The following is a 13,301-nucleotide window of genomic DNA, read 5'->3' as shown; positions in this document are numbered from 1 at the left end:
CCTTTACTTTCTTTTTTTTTTTTTTTTTTTTTTGAGACGGAGTCTCGCTCTGTCGCCCAGACTGGAGTGCAGTGGCCGGATCTCAGCTCACTGCAAGCTCCGCCTCCCGGGTTTACGCTATTCTCCTGCCTCAGCCTCCCGAGTAGCTGGCACTACAGGCGCCAGCCACCTCGCCCGGCTAGTTTTTTGTATTTTTTAGTAGAGACGGGGTTTCACCGTGTTAGCCAGGATGGTCTCGATCTCCTGACCTCGTGATCCACCCGTCTCGGCCTCCCAAAGTGCTGGGATTACAGGCTTGAGCCACCGCGCCCGGCCCTCCTTTACTTTCTTAATAAACTTGCTTTCACTTTGCACTGCGGACTTGCCCTGTATTCTTTCTTGTGTGAGATCTGAGAACCCTCCCTTGGGGCCTGGATCGGCACCCTTTTCCTGTAACAAAACTACATGTACTTGGGTTTTTTGTTTTTTTAGTTATTGTTGTTGTTGCCTATTTTCCTCCATGAGAGTAGGAACTTTGTTTTGTTCCCTGCTATATCCCTATTCCCTAAAAATGGACTGAAATATATTAGGCAAGCAAATTTCCTTTATTTCTTCCTGTTTTTATAAAAGAGATGGGGTCTTACCCTGTTTCCCAAGCTGGAGTGCAGTGGCATGATCAGATCCTCCCGCCTCAGCCTCCTGAGTGGTTAAGATGAAAGGCACATGCCACCCCGCCTGGCTAATTTTTAAAAATCAGGCCGGACATGGTGGCTCCGCCTGTAATCCCAGCAAGTTGGGAGGCCGAGAATGGGGCACTGCTTGAGTCCGGCAGTCCAAGACCAGCCTGGGCAACCAGGCAAAACCCCATCTCTACAAAAACAAATAGAAAAATCAGCTGGGCATGGTGGCGCATACCTGTAATTGCAGCTACTTGGGAGGCTGAGGTGGGAGGGTCACTTGAACCCAGGAGGCGGAGACTGCAGTGAGCCATGATTGCACCACTGCACTCCAGCCTGGACAATGGAGCCACCAGACTGTCTCTCAAAAAGAAAAGAAAAAAAAACAGAAAGAAAAAAGAAAAAAAATTGTAGAAATGGGGTCTTGAACTCCTGGCCTCAAGAGATCCTCCCACCTCAGCCCCCCAAAGTGCTGGGATTACAGGTGTGAGCCACTGTGCCCAGCCAAAATATTTAACTAAATGAAATTTGTATCTCTAACATAAAGTCTCTCTTTTGAGCCTTAGACCTGTAAATTTCAATGCCTACTTGACATTTCCAAAGGGCTGCTCCCCAGGTACTTCAAATTTACTATGTCCAACAGAATTATTCATATCTTTCCAAAATCCATCTTCTATGGATCTCTGTAAATGGCAACCCCTCCCCACTCACATCTGGTTAGTCACATGAGACACCAGGGAGCTGTCCTTGTTCTCTCCTTTTCTTTTACCATCCCTTACCCCATATTCAATCCACCACCAAGTCCTAGTGAATCTATCTTCCAAAGGTATCTTGAATCCATCTACTTTTCTATTTCTATTCATTCCCACAATTGAACCACCAGCAACCCTTACTTGGGCCATCATAAAAGCAAACTTTTTTTTGCATTATACCCATCTAATCCAAATCCACTTTCCACAAAGTAGACTGAGATCTTCTAAAAATACATTTTAAAAAATTTAGATTCAGGGGTACATGTGCAGCTTTGTTACATGAGTATATTGTGTATATATTCCTATCTACATGAGGTTTGGGCTTCTAATGATCCTGCCGCCCAAGTTGTGAACACAGTAACTGATAGGTTTTCCAACCTCTGCTCCCCCGCTCCTTTTGGAATCCCCAGTGTTAACTGTTCCCATCCAAAAATGCAATTTTGATGTTAGTAACTCTTTAAAAACCTATTCCATTATTACTCAATGTACTTAGGATAAAATCCAAAAATCCTTAAAAATGGCCTAAGGGTCCCTCATGGTCCGAGTCCTGCCTACCTCTCCAGCCTCAGTATCTCACATTACTTTCTGTTTTACCCACTGCACTTAAGCCACACAGATCTTTGGTCAGTTCCAAACCTGCCACATTCTTTCCACTTTGTGACCTTTGCATATGGTGATCCTGCTTGCTGGACTCCTCTCTGTCCACTCCCCATACCTGGCTAACCTCGTGTCCTTTAGATCTCAGGGTAACTGTGAAAGCCTTTTCCTGCCCCACTAATAACATTTGGTCCTCTCATTAGCCTCTCGTAACCCCTGTATTTTTCCTCTAGGGCAAGTTTTCCTCCACAAAATTTCCCCATGAAAAGTGAGTCCACAACTATTCTGACATTGCTACAACGTCTTGCATGATGAAGATGGCAGTTTTGTTCATTTCGTCCTGGTACCTAGCACAATGCCTGACATATTGAAGCTCGAACATATTTGTTCAATGAAGGAAGCTGTAAAGCACTATAAAAACATAATGGGTTCATGTTTAAAACTAGTCTTATGGGCTTTATACCCCTAAGCTACATTCCCTCTGCTTTTGGTGTTGCTTGGTGTGTGTGTGTGTATTGGTGGGGGGGGAGGGTAAACTCTTCTAGAACTGTCTCAGTTTTCCCGACTCTGATACGAACTGAAAAAAAAAAACTTTCTCTTTCCCTAAGTGTCGATTACCGCTTCTAGAATAGCACTTTGGGAACAGCAACTAAAATTTACACACCAAACCCTACCTTCCAGGGGAGTTTGGCGAACCACAGCACTTACCAATGAATGAACCTGTTTCTGGTTACGGAGAACAACTTGCCACTCTCCACATAGTAAAAGCCTCCCGCGCTCTCACTGTATTTTACGGCGCCAGCCACGGCATTTGCGGTCCCTGCAAAATGAACGTGGTCAGCCTGCACACGCGTCTTCTGAGAAATGACAGGGACTAAGGGACCTGATAAAGCAGAGGGTGACAGACTGACAACCCATACAAAGAAAAGAGGAAAACGTCGGACATCAAGGAATCTCTGATCCCGGGGCTGGAGGCATGTGGACTCAGGAGGATGAACCCAGCAGTCAGAGACCCTAGGACCCATGAGAGGAGCCCGAGGGGACAGATCGGATCGCGCCCTCCCTGGCCACTTCCGTACCAATGCTGCAGACTGTGAATTCCCGAAAGTGCCTCGGCCTTTCGCGCTCAGCCCCGCTTAGCTCCACGAAGCTTCGTTCCAGGGATCCCGCCGCCGCCATCTTCCCGCCGTCGCCGCGATGCCCGACGGGACAAAGGCAGGGCCGCGCGGCCGCCGTCACTTCCGGGGGCGGGGCGGGCGGAGCTGCGGACGGGTGAAGCATCCCGGGAGCAGAAAGGGGGCTTCCGTCCTTCGTTGCGGGGCTTCCACCGGGAGAATGAGGATGGGCAGCGGGGAATCCAGAAGAGAAGCGGGCAGGGGAGGCCGACTGTATCTGCTGGAATCTTCGAGTGGCCGGCTGGAACGCCTCCGGAGGGCGGTGCCCTTTTCTCAGCGGCCGCAGGGCAGGGGGCGGGACCGGGTTTGTTTCTGTTTCCAAAACGCGGGGCTCAGTCTCCCAGGAGGGGCGAGGTCCGGGGAGGTCCGGCCTTTGGGCGTCCTCTGCCGGATCCCGGGTGTTTGGTCACCTCTCCCTCGGTTAGGGTGTCCGTCTGTAAATCTTTGCCGATCCTCCCTTCGCTCTTCAGTGGCACTTGGGTTGGCGGGGTGAGGAAGGGGTAGTGAGGGAAGGGCCTTTGGTTTTGGTCTTTTTTCCCCCCAAGAGACTGTATTCGTGTATTCCTGTATAATGAAACGTAATGTGGTAAACCTTGATGCTGCCACCTGCTGAGGTTACCTGAGTGCTACTCACTTGGATACGTGAAAAGAATTTGCCATTCATTCCAACCGTGATCTTGCACTTGGCTGTCAATGCAATAAGGGCCCATAGTGGATGTTTAGAAGATATTGTGGGGGTAGATGTTCAAAATCGGGGAAAATGCTAATCTCCAGCAGGGAAGGTTTTGTTCCTTAGTGATAGCCAACGCTTGTTGGTCACTTCTATTACCAGTGACCACAGCCATTCCCTGTCATTCTCTGTTTCATTTATCTGGTTCCGACCATCATTTCCTATCTTTCCACTTCACTCCCTCTGGGACACCAACTTTGGCAGTGCAGCCCCCTCATTCTACCTGAAATCCATTGTTATACAAGCTCTTCACTGTCCCTCACTTCTTTGGTGTTTCTTCCTTATCCTGAATACCATTAAATTACTTCATTGCCTAACTCTTCATCAGTAAAAACAACTTCGATTACATTCAAATCTGTAGCTGAACGTGCCTGAAGAAAACTATACACCAAGGTCGGGTGTGGTGGCTCACGCCTGTAATCCCAGCACTTTGGGAGTCCAAGACTTGAGGATCACTTGAGGTCAGGAGTTCAAGACCAGCCTGGCCAACATGGTGAAACCCGGCCTCTACGAAAAACAGAAAAATTAGCCGGGCGCAGTGGCTCACGCCTGTAATCCTAGCACTCTGGGAGGCAGAGGTGGGCGGATCACGAGGTAAGGAGTTCCAGACCCGCCTGGCCAACATGGTGAAACAGTGAGATACAAAAAATTAGCTGGGCATGGTAATGCACGCCTGTAATCCCAGCTACTCGGGAGGCTGAGGCAGGAGAATCACTTGAACCCGGGAGGCAGAGGTTGCAGTGAGCCGAGATCGCGCCACTGCACTCCAGCCTGGGTGACAGAGCAAGACTCCGTCTCCAAAAAAAAAAAAAAAAGAAAAATTAGCGGGGGCATGATGATGCGTGCATGTAATCCCAGCTGCTTGGGAAGCTGAGGCAGGAGAATCGCTTGAACCTGGGAGGTGGAGGTTGCAGTGAGCCGAGATCGCGCGGTTACACTCCAGCCTGGGCAACAACAGCTAAACTCCATCTCAAAAAAAAAGAAAGAAAACAGAAAACTATACACCCATACTGACATGCTTCCCTCTAACTCCATCAGGACCATGTACCTTGAGTGGACCTATCTTGCTGCCTGGCAAACACATGGTATTTGCTTTCTCCATTTACTGTTCTAAATGAGTGTTTCGTAACTCCCGAAACCTCCACTGCCTCCGTCATCATCCTGACTCTCCACTTGCTGCTTCATTTAGAAAATTAAAGCAATCAGAGGCTGAGATGGAAGGATGGCTTGAGGCCAGGAGTTCAAAACAAGCCTGGGCAACACACCCCCATCTCCAATAATTTTTTTTTTTTTTTTAATTAGCCAGGCATAGTGGTGTCCCTCTGTAGTCCCAGCTATAGGAAGATTTCTTGAACCCAGGAGTTGGAGGATACAGTGAGCTACAATCCTGCCACTGCGCTCCAGCATGGCCAGAAAGAGACCCATCTGAAAAGAAGGAAGGAGGAAGGGAGGACTTCCTCTACAATGACATCTCCCCACCTACCACCATCTGTAGCCACATATTTTGCCTTCCCTTCCTGTTACTATAAATTAAACTGTCTCTGAGCTTATGCTGAGACAACCTTTCTACTTCCGTAGAACAGCTGCTCAAGGACATCATTCCAGCAATTAAATTATTTCCATTTTCAATTTTTCTCCCTTTTTACTTAGTACTGTATGTACTAAGCATACAAACATTCGCTCGACCTCCACTCTCTGCAGCTACTACTCCATATCTCTTCTCCTCTCACCCACAGCAAAACTCGAGTGTTCTAATTCCTTCTTGCTCATTCTCTTATTTTTATTTATATATTTATTTATTTATTTATTGAGATGGAGTTTTGCTCTTGTCGCCCAGGCTGGAGTGCAATGGCAAGATCTCGGCTCACTGCAACCTCTGCCTCCTGGGTTCAAGCAATTCTCCTGCCTCAGCCTCCCAAGTAGCTGGGATTACAGGCATGTGCTACCCAGCCTGGGTAATTTTTTTGTATTTTTAGTAGAGACAGGGTTTCACCATGTTGGTCAGGCTGGTCTCGAACTCCTTACCTCAAGTGATCCACCTGCCTCGGCCTCCCAAAGTGCTGGGGTTACAGGCGTGAGCCACTGTGTCTGGCCTCATTCTCTCTTAAATCCATGTTTTTCAGGCTTTTGCTCCTACTGCCTTGCTGAAACTGCTTTTTTCCAGGTTATCAATGACATCCACATTACCTATATAATACTAAACTTCTTTTTCCTTTTTTTTTGACACAGAATCTTGCTCTGTTATCCAGGTTGGGGTGCAGTGGTGCGATCCCAGCTCATTGCAGCCTCAAACTCCTGGGCTCAGGTGATCCTCTTGCCTCAGCCTTTCGAGTAGCTGGGCCCACAGGCTTGTGCCACCATGCCCTGCCACATTTTTTATTCTTTATTTTTTGTGGAGATGGTCTTCCTGTGTTGCCCGGGCTGGTCTCAAACTCTAGGCGTCAAGCGATCCTCCTGCCTCTGCCTCCCAAAGTGCTGGGATTACAGGTGTGAGCCACAGCGCCTGGACTGAACTGTTATTTCTAAGCTTATTTGACTACTTGTAGAATTTGACCAATTGCTTGCTCCTTCCATGTGGAAACACATTCTTCATGTGGCATCAAGGACACCACTCTCTTGATTCTACCTATTTCACTAACTGTTCCTTTTTGGACTCCTTTCCTAGATGCTCCTCTTTTCCCCAACCTCTTGATGTTGGAGTGTGCAGACTTCAATTCTTGGTCCTTTCCATCTACAGACACTCCCCTGAGAATCTCATCCAGTCTTCTGGCTTTAAATACCACATTGCTATATGCTGATCATCTCCAGTCTAAGCTTCTTCCCTGAAGTGCAGGTTTATATATTCAACTGCCTATTCTGTATCTTATATTTAACATGTCTGAAACTGAAGTCCTAACCTCTCTCCCAACACTTACTTTCCCCATCTCAGTTGCCAGCACTGTTCCAGTTGCTCAGCCGCCTGAGTAGCTGGGATTACAGGTGCGTGCCACCACGCCCAGCTAATTTTTTTGTATGTTTAGTAGAGGTAAGGTTTCACAGTGTTGGCCAGGATGGTCTCAATCTCCTGACCTCGTGATCCTCCTGCCTCGGCCTCCCAAAGTGCTGGGATTACAGGTGTGAGCCACCGCGCCTGGCCACACTTCAACTGTTGTTATTCATGAATTCCTGGTTATCTAAGTTATAACTGCTCATGACACTGATGCACACAGTGGACAGAACTCTTCTGAAGACTGATTATTTCCATATTCATATCTAGAGGTCAGACCTCTTTTGCCGAGTTCTCAGCCTTTATATTCAGCTGCTTCCTTGATGCCCCTTGGATTTCCCATGGACATCTCAAACTCAGCATATCCAAAGTGTTACCCCTCTCTATATACTCTCACTATATACTCTCACATGTAGTCTGTATCTGTGTGGACGTCACCACTGTGGCCCAGTCTAGAAATCTAGTAATTACCCTGGACTTTTCTCTTTTAATCCCAACACCCAAATCTCATATATCCATATGGCAAAAGTAAGATGGCCACAAATTCTTTGACATTGTTCCCATCCAGAAGTGTAGCCTTCTTTGTCCCCTCCCCTTAACTCTGGAGGGTTCTGTAACTGCTATAAGCAATAGAATACAGCAAAAGTGACGCTGTGCCAGCCTCTCTTAAGAGAGTCTACATCTCTCTTGGAAGACTGGCTACGGGGGAAGCAAGCTGCCATGTGAGAAATGCGGCTACCCCGGGGCCATCCTAGAGAGATTGCAGGGAGAGACCACACACACAGACTGTAATGCTACTTGAAGTGAGAGTGCCTGGTAAGTCCAGGTCCCAGATGTTTTGTAGAGCAGAGATGAGTCATCACCACTGAGCCCTGTCCAAATTGCATATTAATGAGCTAAATACATGATTACTATTTAATTTTAATGTTATTTATTTATTTATTTTGAGACAGAATCTCACTCTGTCGCCCAGGCTGGAGTGCAGTGGTGCAATCTTGGCTCACTGCAACCTCCAGCTCCTGGGTTCAAGTAAAGACGAGGTTTTACCGTGTTGGCCAGGCTGGTCTCGAACTCCTGACCTCAAGTGATCCACCCATCTCAGCCTCCCAAAGTGCTAGGAGTGTGCTTTGGGAGGCATCTTTCAGTTTTATAGAAATCTAGGAATTACGTTTTTTGACAGTGAACACTTTTTAGCGTTAGATCACTGTCTTATCTCCAACATCTGTCAGAATTCTGGGAACTTCACATTACCTAATAAATGTTTGAAGAATAATTAAATGAATGAATAAGTGCATATATGCATTTTTAGAAAACTCAAATACCCTTTGAACTATTAATGTTCTGGGGGATGGTTATAACATAAATTGAATCATATTGCCATCTAGTGGTTAGGTAGTGACTTCGTTTAGAAACAAAATGCAGAATGCTACCAATATTGTGCAGCAAGTTTTATTTAAATACTTTTTTTTTTTTTCAGATGGAGTCTTGCTCTGTTGCTCACTCTGGAGTGAAGTGGTGCGATCTCTGCTCACTGAAAGCCTCCCAAAGTGCTGGGATTCCCAAAGGCATGAGCCACAGTGCCCAGACTTTTTCTATTTTTTTCTTTCTTTCTTTCTTTCTTTCTTTCTTTCTTTCTTTCTTTCTTTCTTTCTTTCTTTCTTTCTTTCTTTCTTTCTTTCTTTCTTTCTTTCTTTCTTTCTTTCTTTCTTTCTCTCTCTCTCTCTTTCTCTCTTTCTTTCTCTCTCTGTCTCCCTCTTTCTCTCCTTCTCCCCTTCCTTCCTTCCTTCCTTCCTTCCTGCCTTCCTGCCTTCCTGCCTTCCTGCCTTCCTGCCTTCCTGCCTTCCTGCCTTCCTGCCTTTCTTCCTTTTGTCTCCCTCTGTTGCCCAGGCTAGAGTGCAGTGGGGCATGATCTCGGCTCACTGCAACCTCTGCCTCCCGACTTCAAGCGATTCTCCTGCCTCAGCCTCCCGAGTACCTGGAATTACAGGCACCCGACACCACGTCCGGCTAATTGTTGTATTTTTAGTAGAAACAGGGTTTCACCATCTTGGCCAGGCTGGACTCGAACTCCTGACCTCGTGATCCACCCGCTTCGGCCTCCCAAAATGCTGGGATTACAAGTGTGAGCCACTGCACCCAGCTGAACAATACTGTTAATTGAACTTTAAGCAGATTTTCATAACCAACTTGATAGCTACTCCTTAAAAGAAGAATTTGGTGGTTTAAACCAGTGTGGGAAATGATGATAAAGTTAAACATATTTCTTTCTTGAAGAACTTTTCAAAGACATTAATATAATAGCTTTGTGAAGTTCCAAGAAGGCCTTATGCGTGATATGCTTTCCAGACTTTTGACCTACAGAATATTCTTTTCAAGGAGCAACTCACTGGACCATTGTTCTTTGAGAATATATTTTGGAAAACATGGCTTTACTGTCATTTTGCCCATATGTTAAAAATATCAGCTGGGCACCGTGGCTCACACCTATAATCCCGGCATTTTGGGAGGCTGAAGCAGGAGGATTGGTTGAGCCCAGGAGTTTGAGACCACCCTCTGCAACACAGTCAGACTCCATCTCTACAAAAAAAAAAAAAAAAAAATTATCCAGGTGTGGTAGTGTGCACCTATAGTTTCAGTGACTTGGGAGGCTTGGGCAGGAGGATCCCTTGAGCCCAGAAGTTAGAGGTTATAATGACCTATGACTGTGCCACTGCGCTCCAGCCTGGGTGACAGAGTGAGCCTCTGTTTCTAAAAAAAAAAAAAAAAAAAAAAAAGGCAGAATTGTGGAATAAATGAAGTATGTCAGTGACTTCTCAATTCCCTTTTCAGTATTCTTTCTACCCACTTAGAAAACCACCATGACTTTAGACTCCAGGGCCTTTGAGGGGCCCTGAAAGCCCAGGGCTCCCACCTAGACTTGACCCTCCTGTGCTTTGGACTTATTCTTGGGAACTATACACCCTGGATTGTTTTCACCTTTCAGGTAATATTTTCTATAAATTTCTTTTTTTTAACTTTTTTTTTTTGAGACAGGGTCTCACTCTGTCGCCCAGGCTGGAGTGCAGTGGCCTGATCTCTGCTCACTGCAACTTCCGCCTCCCAGGTTCAAGTGATTCTCCTGCCTCATCCTCCCAAGTAGCTGGGACTACAGGCGTGCACCACCACGCCCAGCTAACTTTTGTATTTTTAGTAGAGACAGGGTTTCACCATGTTGGCCAGGCTGGTCTCAAACTCTTGACCTCAGGTGATCCTCCCATCTCGGCCTCCCAAAGTGTTGGAATTACAGGTGTGAGCCACCATGCCTGGCCTTTAAAAAAATTTTTTTTAATTTTTTGAGACAGAGTCTCACTCTGTCACCCAGGCTGGAGTGCAGGGTGCAATCTTGGCTCATTGCAACTTCCACCTCCCAGGTTCAAGCAATTCTCATGCCTCAGCCTCCTAGTAGCTGGGATTTCAGGCATGTGCCTGTAACAACATTTTTGTATTCTTAGTAGAGATGGGGTTTCGCCATGTTGGCCAGGCTGGTCTCAAACTCCTGGCTTCAAGTGATCTGCCCGCCTTGGCCTCCCAAAGTGCTGGGGTTACAGGCATGAGCCACTGTGCCCGGCCAATTTTCTGTAAATTTCAATTATGATTCATTATGCAATTAGTTAAATGTTACTTCTATGTCTTTGTAGCAGCTTACATGTAATTTAATTCACCAAATCAAAACAAACCCTTGCTAGGCTGGGTGAGGTGGCTCACACCTGTAATCCCAGCAGTTTGGGAGGCTGAGGCGACAGATCACTTGAGGTCAGGAGTTCAAGACCAGCCTAGCCAACATGGTGAAACCCCATTTCTACTAAAAATATAAAAAAAATTAGCCAGACATGGTGGCCTGCACCTGTAATCCCAGCTACTAGGGAGGCTGAGGCAGGAGAATCACTTGAACCTGGGTGGTGGAGGTTGCAGTAGTGCCACAGTGAGCCGAGGTGGCACCACTGCACTCCAGCCTGGGTGACAAAGCAAGACTCTATCTAAAAAAAAAAAAAAATCCTGACTTGAGCCATATGTTCTGAGTTTTACTTCTGAAAATATGAATGTCTTACCTATTAAAACTAGCTCTGGTATAACTGGAAATGAGTTGACATTATAGTAATTCACACTGAAGTGCTGATGACTATAAAAGCTTCGTAAATTGCCTTTCCCAGAGCGAAGGCATAGCAACATACACTACCTTAACTGGTAGGGCATTTCCCCTCTTCCTTCTCTTGCTAATCAGTTGTGGGAGTCCTTTTCTACTGCCTCAGTATCATTTTCAACAAAGTGATTCAGACAGCTATCAGCTGACTGGAATTAGCACATGATCTATATATTCCACTTACCATCTGATTCAAAGAGATTAAACTCTGGTGGTGGAATTGGAGGCATCAACAAAGAACCAGATGTGCAGGTAGCCTCAGTAGGGGCAGTTAAGTTTGTCTCAGTAAAATATTAATATTAGTCCTTTTTTTTTTTCTTTTTTGAGATGGAGTCTAAGTCCATCTTTTTGAGATGGAGTCTGTCGCTTAGGCTGGAGTGAGATGGTGCCATCTCCACTCACAGCAACCTCTGTCTTCTGGGTTCAAGCAATTCTCCTGCCTCAGCCTCCCGAGTAGCTAGGATTACAGGCGCCCACCACCACACCTGGCTATTTTTTGTATTTTTAGTAGAGATAGGGTTTCACCATGTTGGCCAGGCTGGTCTTGAACTCCTGACCTCAGGTGATCCACCCGCCTTGGCCTCCCAAAGTGCTGAGATTACAGGTGTGAGCCACCATGCCTGGCCAATATTAGTCTTAAAAAACAAGGTGGGCCAGGCATGGTCTTGCCATGTTAGCCAGGCTGGTCTCGAACTCAAGGTGGGCACATCCCTTGAGTTTGAGACAAGCCTGAGCAACATGGTGAAACCCCATCTGTACAAAAAGTACAAAAATTAGCCAGGTGTGGTGGTATGTGCCTGTAGTATCAGCTACTCTGGAGGCTGAGGTGGGAGGGAGGATGACCTGAGCCCAGGGAGGTTAAGGCTGCAGTGAGCTAGCTGAGATCATATCACCAGGAAACAGAGACCCTGTTTAAAAAAAAAAAAGATCAAGATCAAAAGTTGATCCAGCAAAAAGGGTTATTTGCATGTATAGAATCCAAAAGTGCTTTTTTTTTTTTTTTTTTAGACAGGGTCTCACTCTGTTACCCAGGCTAGAGTGCAGTGGCATGATCATGGCTCGCTGCAACCTCTGCCTCCCAGGTTCAAGTGATTCTCCTGCCTCAGCCTCCCAAGTAGCTGGGATTACAGGCACGTGCCACCACGCCCAGCTCATTGTTTTGTATTTCTAGTAAAGACAGGGTTTTTTCATGTTGGCTAGGCTGGTCTTGAACTCCTGACCTCAAATGATCTGCCTGCCTCGGCCTCCCAAAGTGCTAGCATTACAGTTGTGAGCCACTGCGCCTGGCCTCAGAAGTGCTTTTTAATATAAAAGCATACAATACAATTAAGAGGCTAGAGATTCAGATATTTGAGTAGAGATTCTCACCTATATCTAGACCCTCTTGAAGTTGCACCCACTTCAAACCCTCCCTTCTCATTCAGTTCTGTCTTAAAACCTCAGGGCTATCACTTCCTTTGTTACTGCATGATTATGGGCAGTGCCAATCAACGTGCTCACGTCTTTATGTCTTTCTCTGCAAAATAATGATGGCAATAAGTATCAGTTGAGAGATTTTTGCAGTCTGTTTCATTCTTTTGTCATCTCCGGAGAGTGTTGTTTTGTTTTTGTTTTTTTTTAAATATCCTCCTGTGCTACCCCTGCAAAGAATAAAAAGCTTCAAATCATAAAAATAGGATGAGTTTTTAGAAGTATCACTCCTTCCTCATTTTGTCTGCCAAGTTTCAATTTGGTGCAGGTGCTGAAAGATGTTTATAGGCAAATAAAATAAGTCACTTCCACATCTCAGAGCAAGGATGCTCAGTGACCCGAGTAGGGCTTAGAACTTTGATGAGAGGCTCCAGTTTGAGGTCAGAGGCCAAGGCTTTTCCAAACCCCAGACTTTAGTCTTGTTTTGGCTTGCATTTGTCACTGCCCAGATCTTGCAAGAATTTCTGGAAATTAATTTAGTCAAAATGTATGACTACAATCTCAGAGCTGGCAAAGCCTCTACAGGCAGCCACAGGTCCACACCCAGTGATTGTTTATATTTCTCTCGCATCCTTCAGGATCTTGCTTACGCACCAGTTTCTCTTGAGTAAGGGTGTGTGGAGCCAAGTCAGTAACGGTAATGTTCCTTGTCTGCCTCCTTTGGCTGGTCCTGACGCTGGCCTCGACAATGTCAGGCTCGGGAACTATTTGTTTCTGAATTCCAGCCAAGAAGTCTAACAATTCTCTCCCTTCCT

The 13,301-nt window shown here is 46.1% G+C and overlaps 1 protein-coding gene and 1 long non-coding RNA gene across 4 annotated transcripts in view; one reads left to right on the top strand and one right to left on the bottom strand.

The window, feature by feature from the left end:
- NUP160 (nucleoporin 160) overlaps nucleotides 1-3,467 on the bottom strand; it is a 73,183-nt gene extending 69,716 nt beyond the window's left edge. For 2 of the 3 annotated variants that reach the window (XM_015114266.3, XM_077962818.1), the window contains exons 1-2: nucleotides 3,085-3,216; nucleotides 2,714-2,825 (exon numbers count right to left, since the gene is read on the bottom strand). Coding sequence is in view for 1 of the 3 variants with exons in the window: in XM_015114265.3 (XP_014969751.2) it covers nucleotides 2,714-2,825; nucleotides 3,085-3,286 (314 nt within the window). In the remaining 2 variants the exon portion in view is untranslated. Of the gene's footprint in view, nucleotides 1-2,713; nucleotides 2,826-3,084 lie in introns of all 3 variants that reach the window. The other variant, XM_015114265.3, reaches the window with a different exon arrangement.
- Nucleotides 447-3,216, top strand: LOC144334215 (uncharacterized). Its single transcript, XR_013403808.1, has 2 exons — nucleotides 447-646; nucleotides 1,141-3,216. It is a non-coding gene; the product is annotated as an uncharacterized LOC144334215 (long non-coding RNA).
- Nucleotides 3,468-13,301: the final 9,834 nt, after the last annotated feature.

The sequence above is a fragment of the Macaca mulatta genome, chromosome 14, assembly GCF_049350105.2.
Source record: "Macaca mulatta isolate MMU2019108-1 chromosome 14, T2T-MMU8v2.0, whole genome shotgun sequence".
NCBI lineage: Eukaryota > Metazoa > Chordata > Mammalia > Primates > Cercopithecidae > Macaca > Macaca mulatta.
Note: the sequence above shows the minus strand (reverse complement) of the source record. Positions and strands in the feature narration are given on the sequence as shown.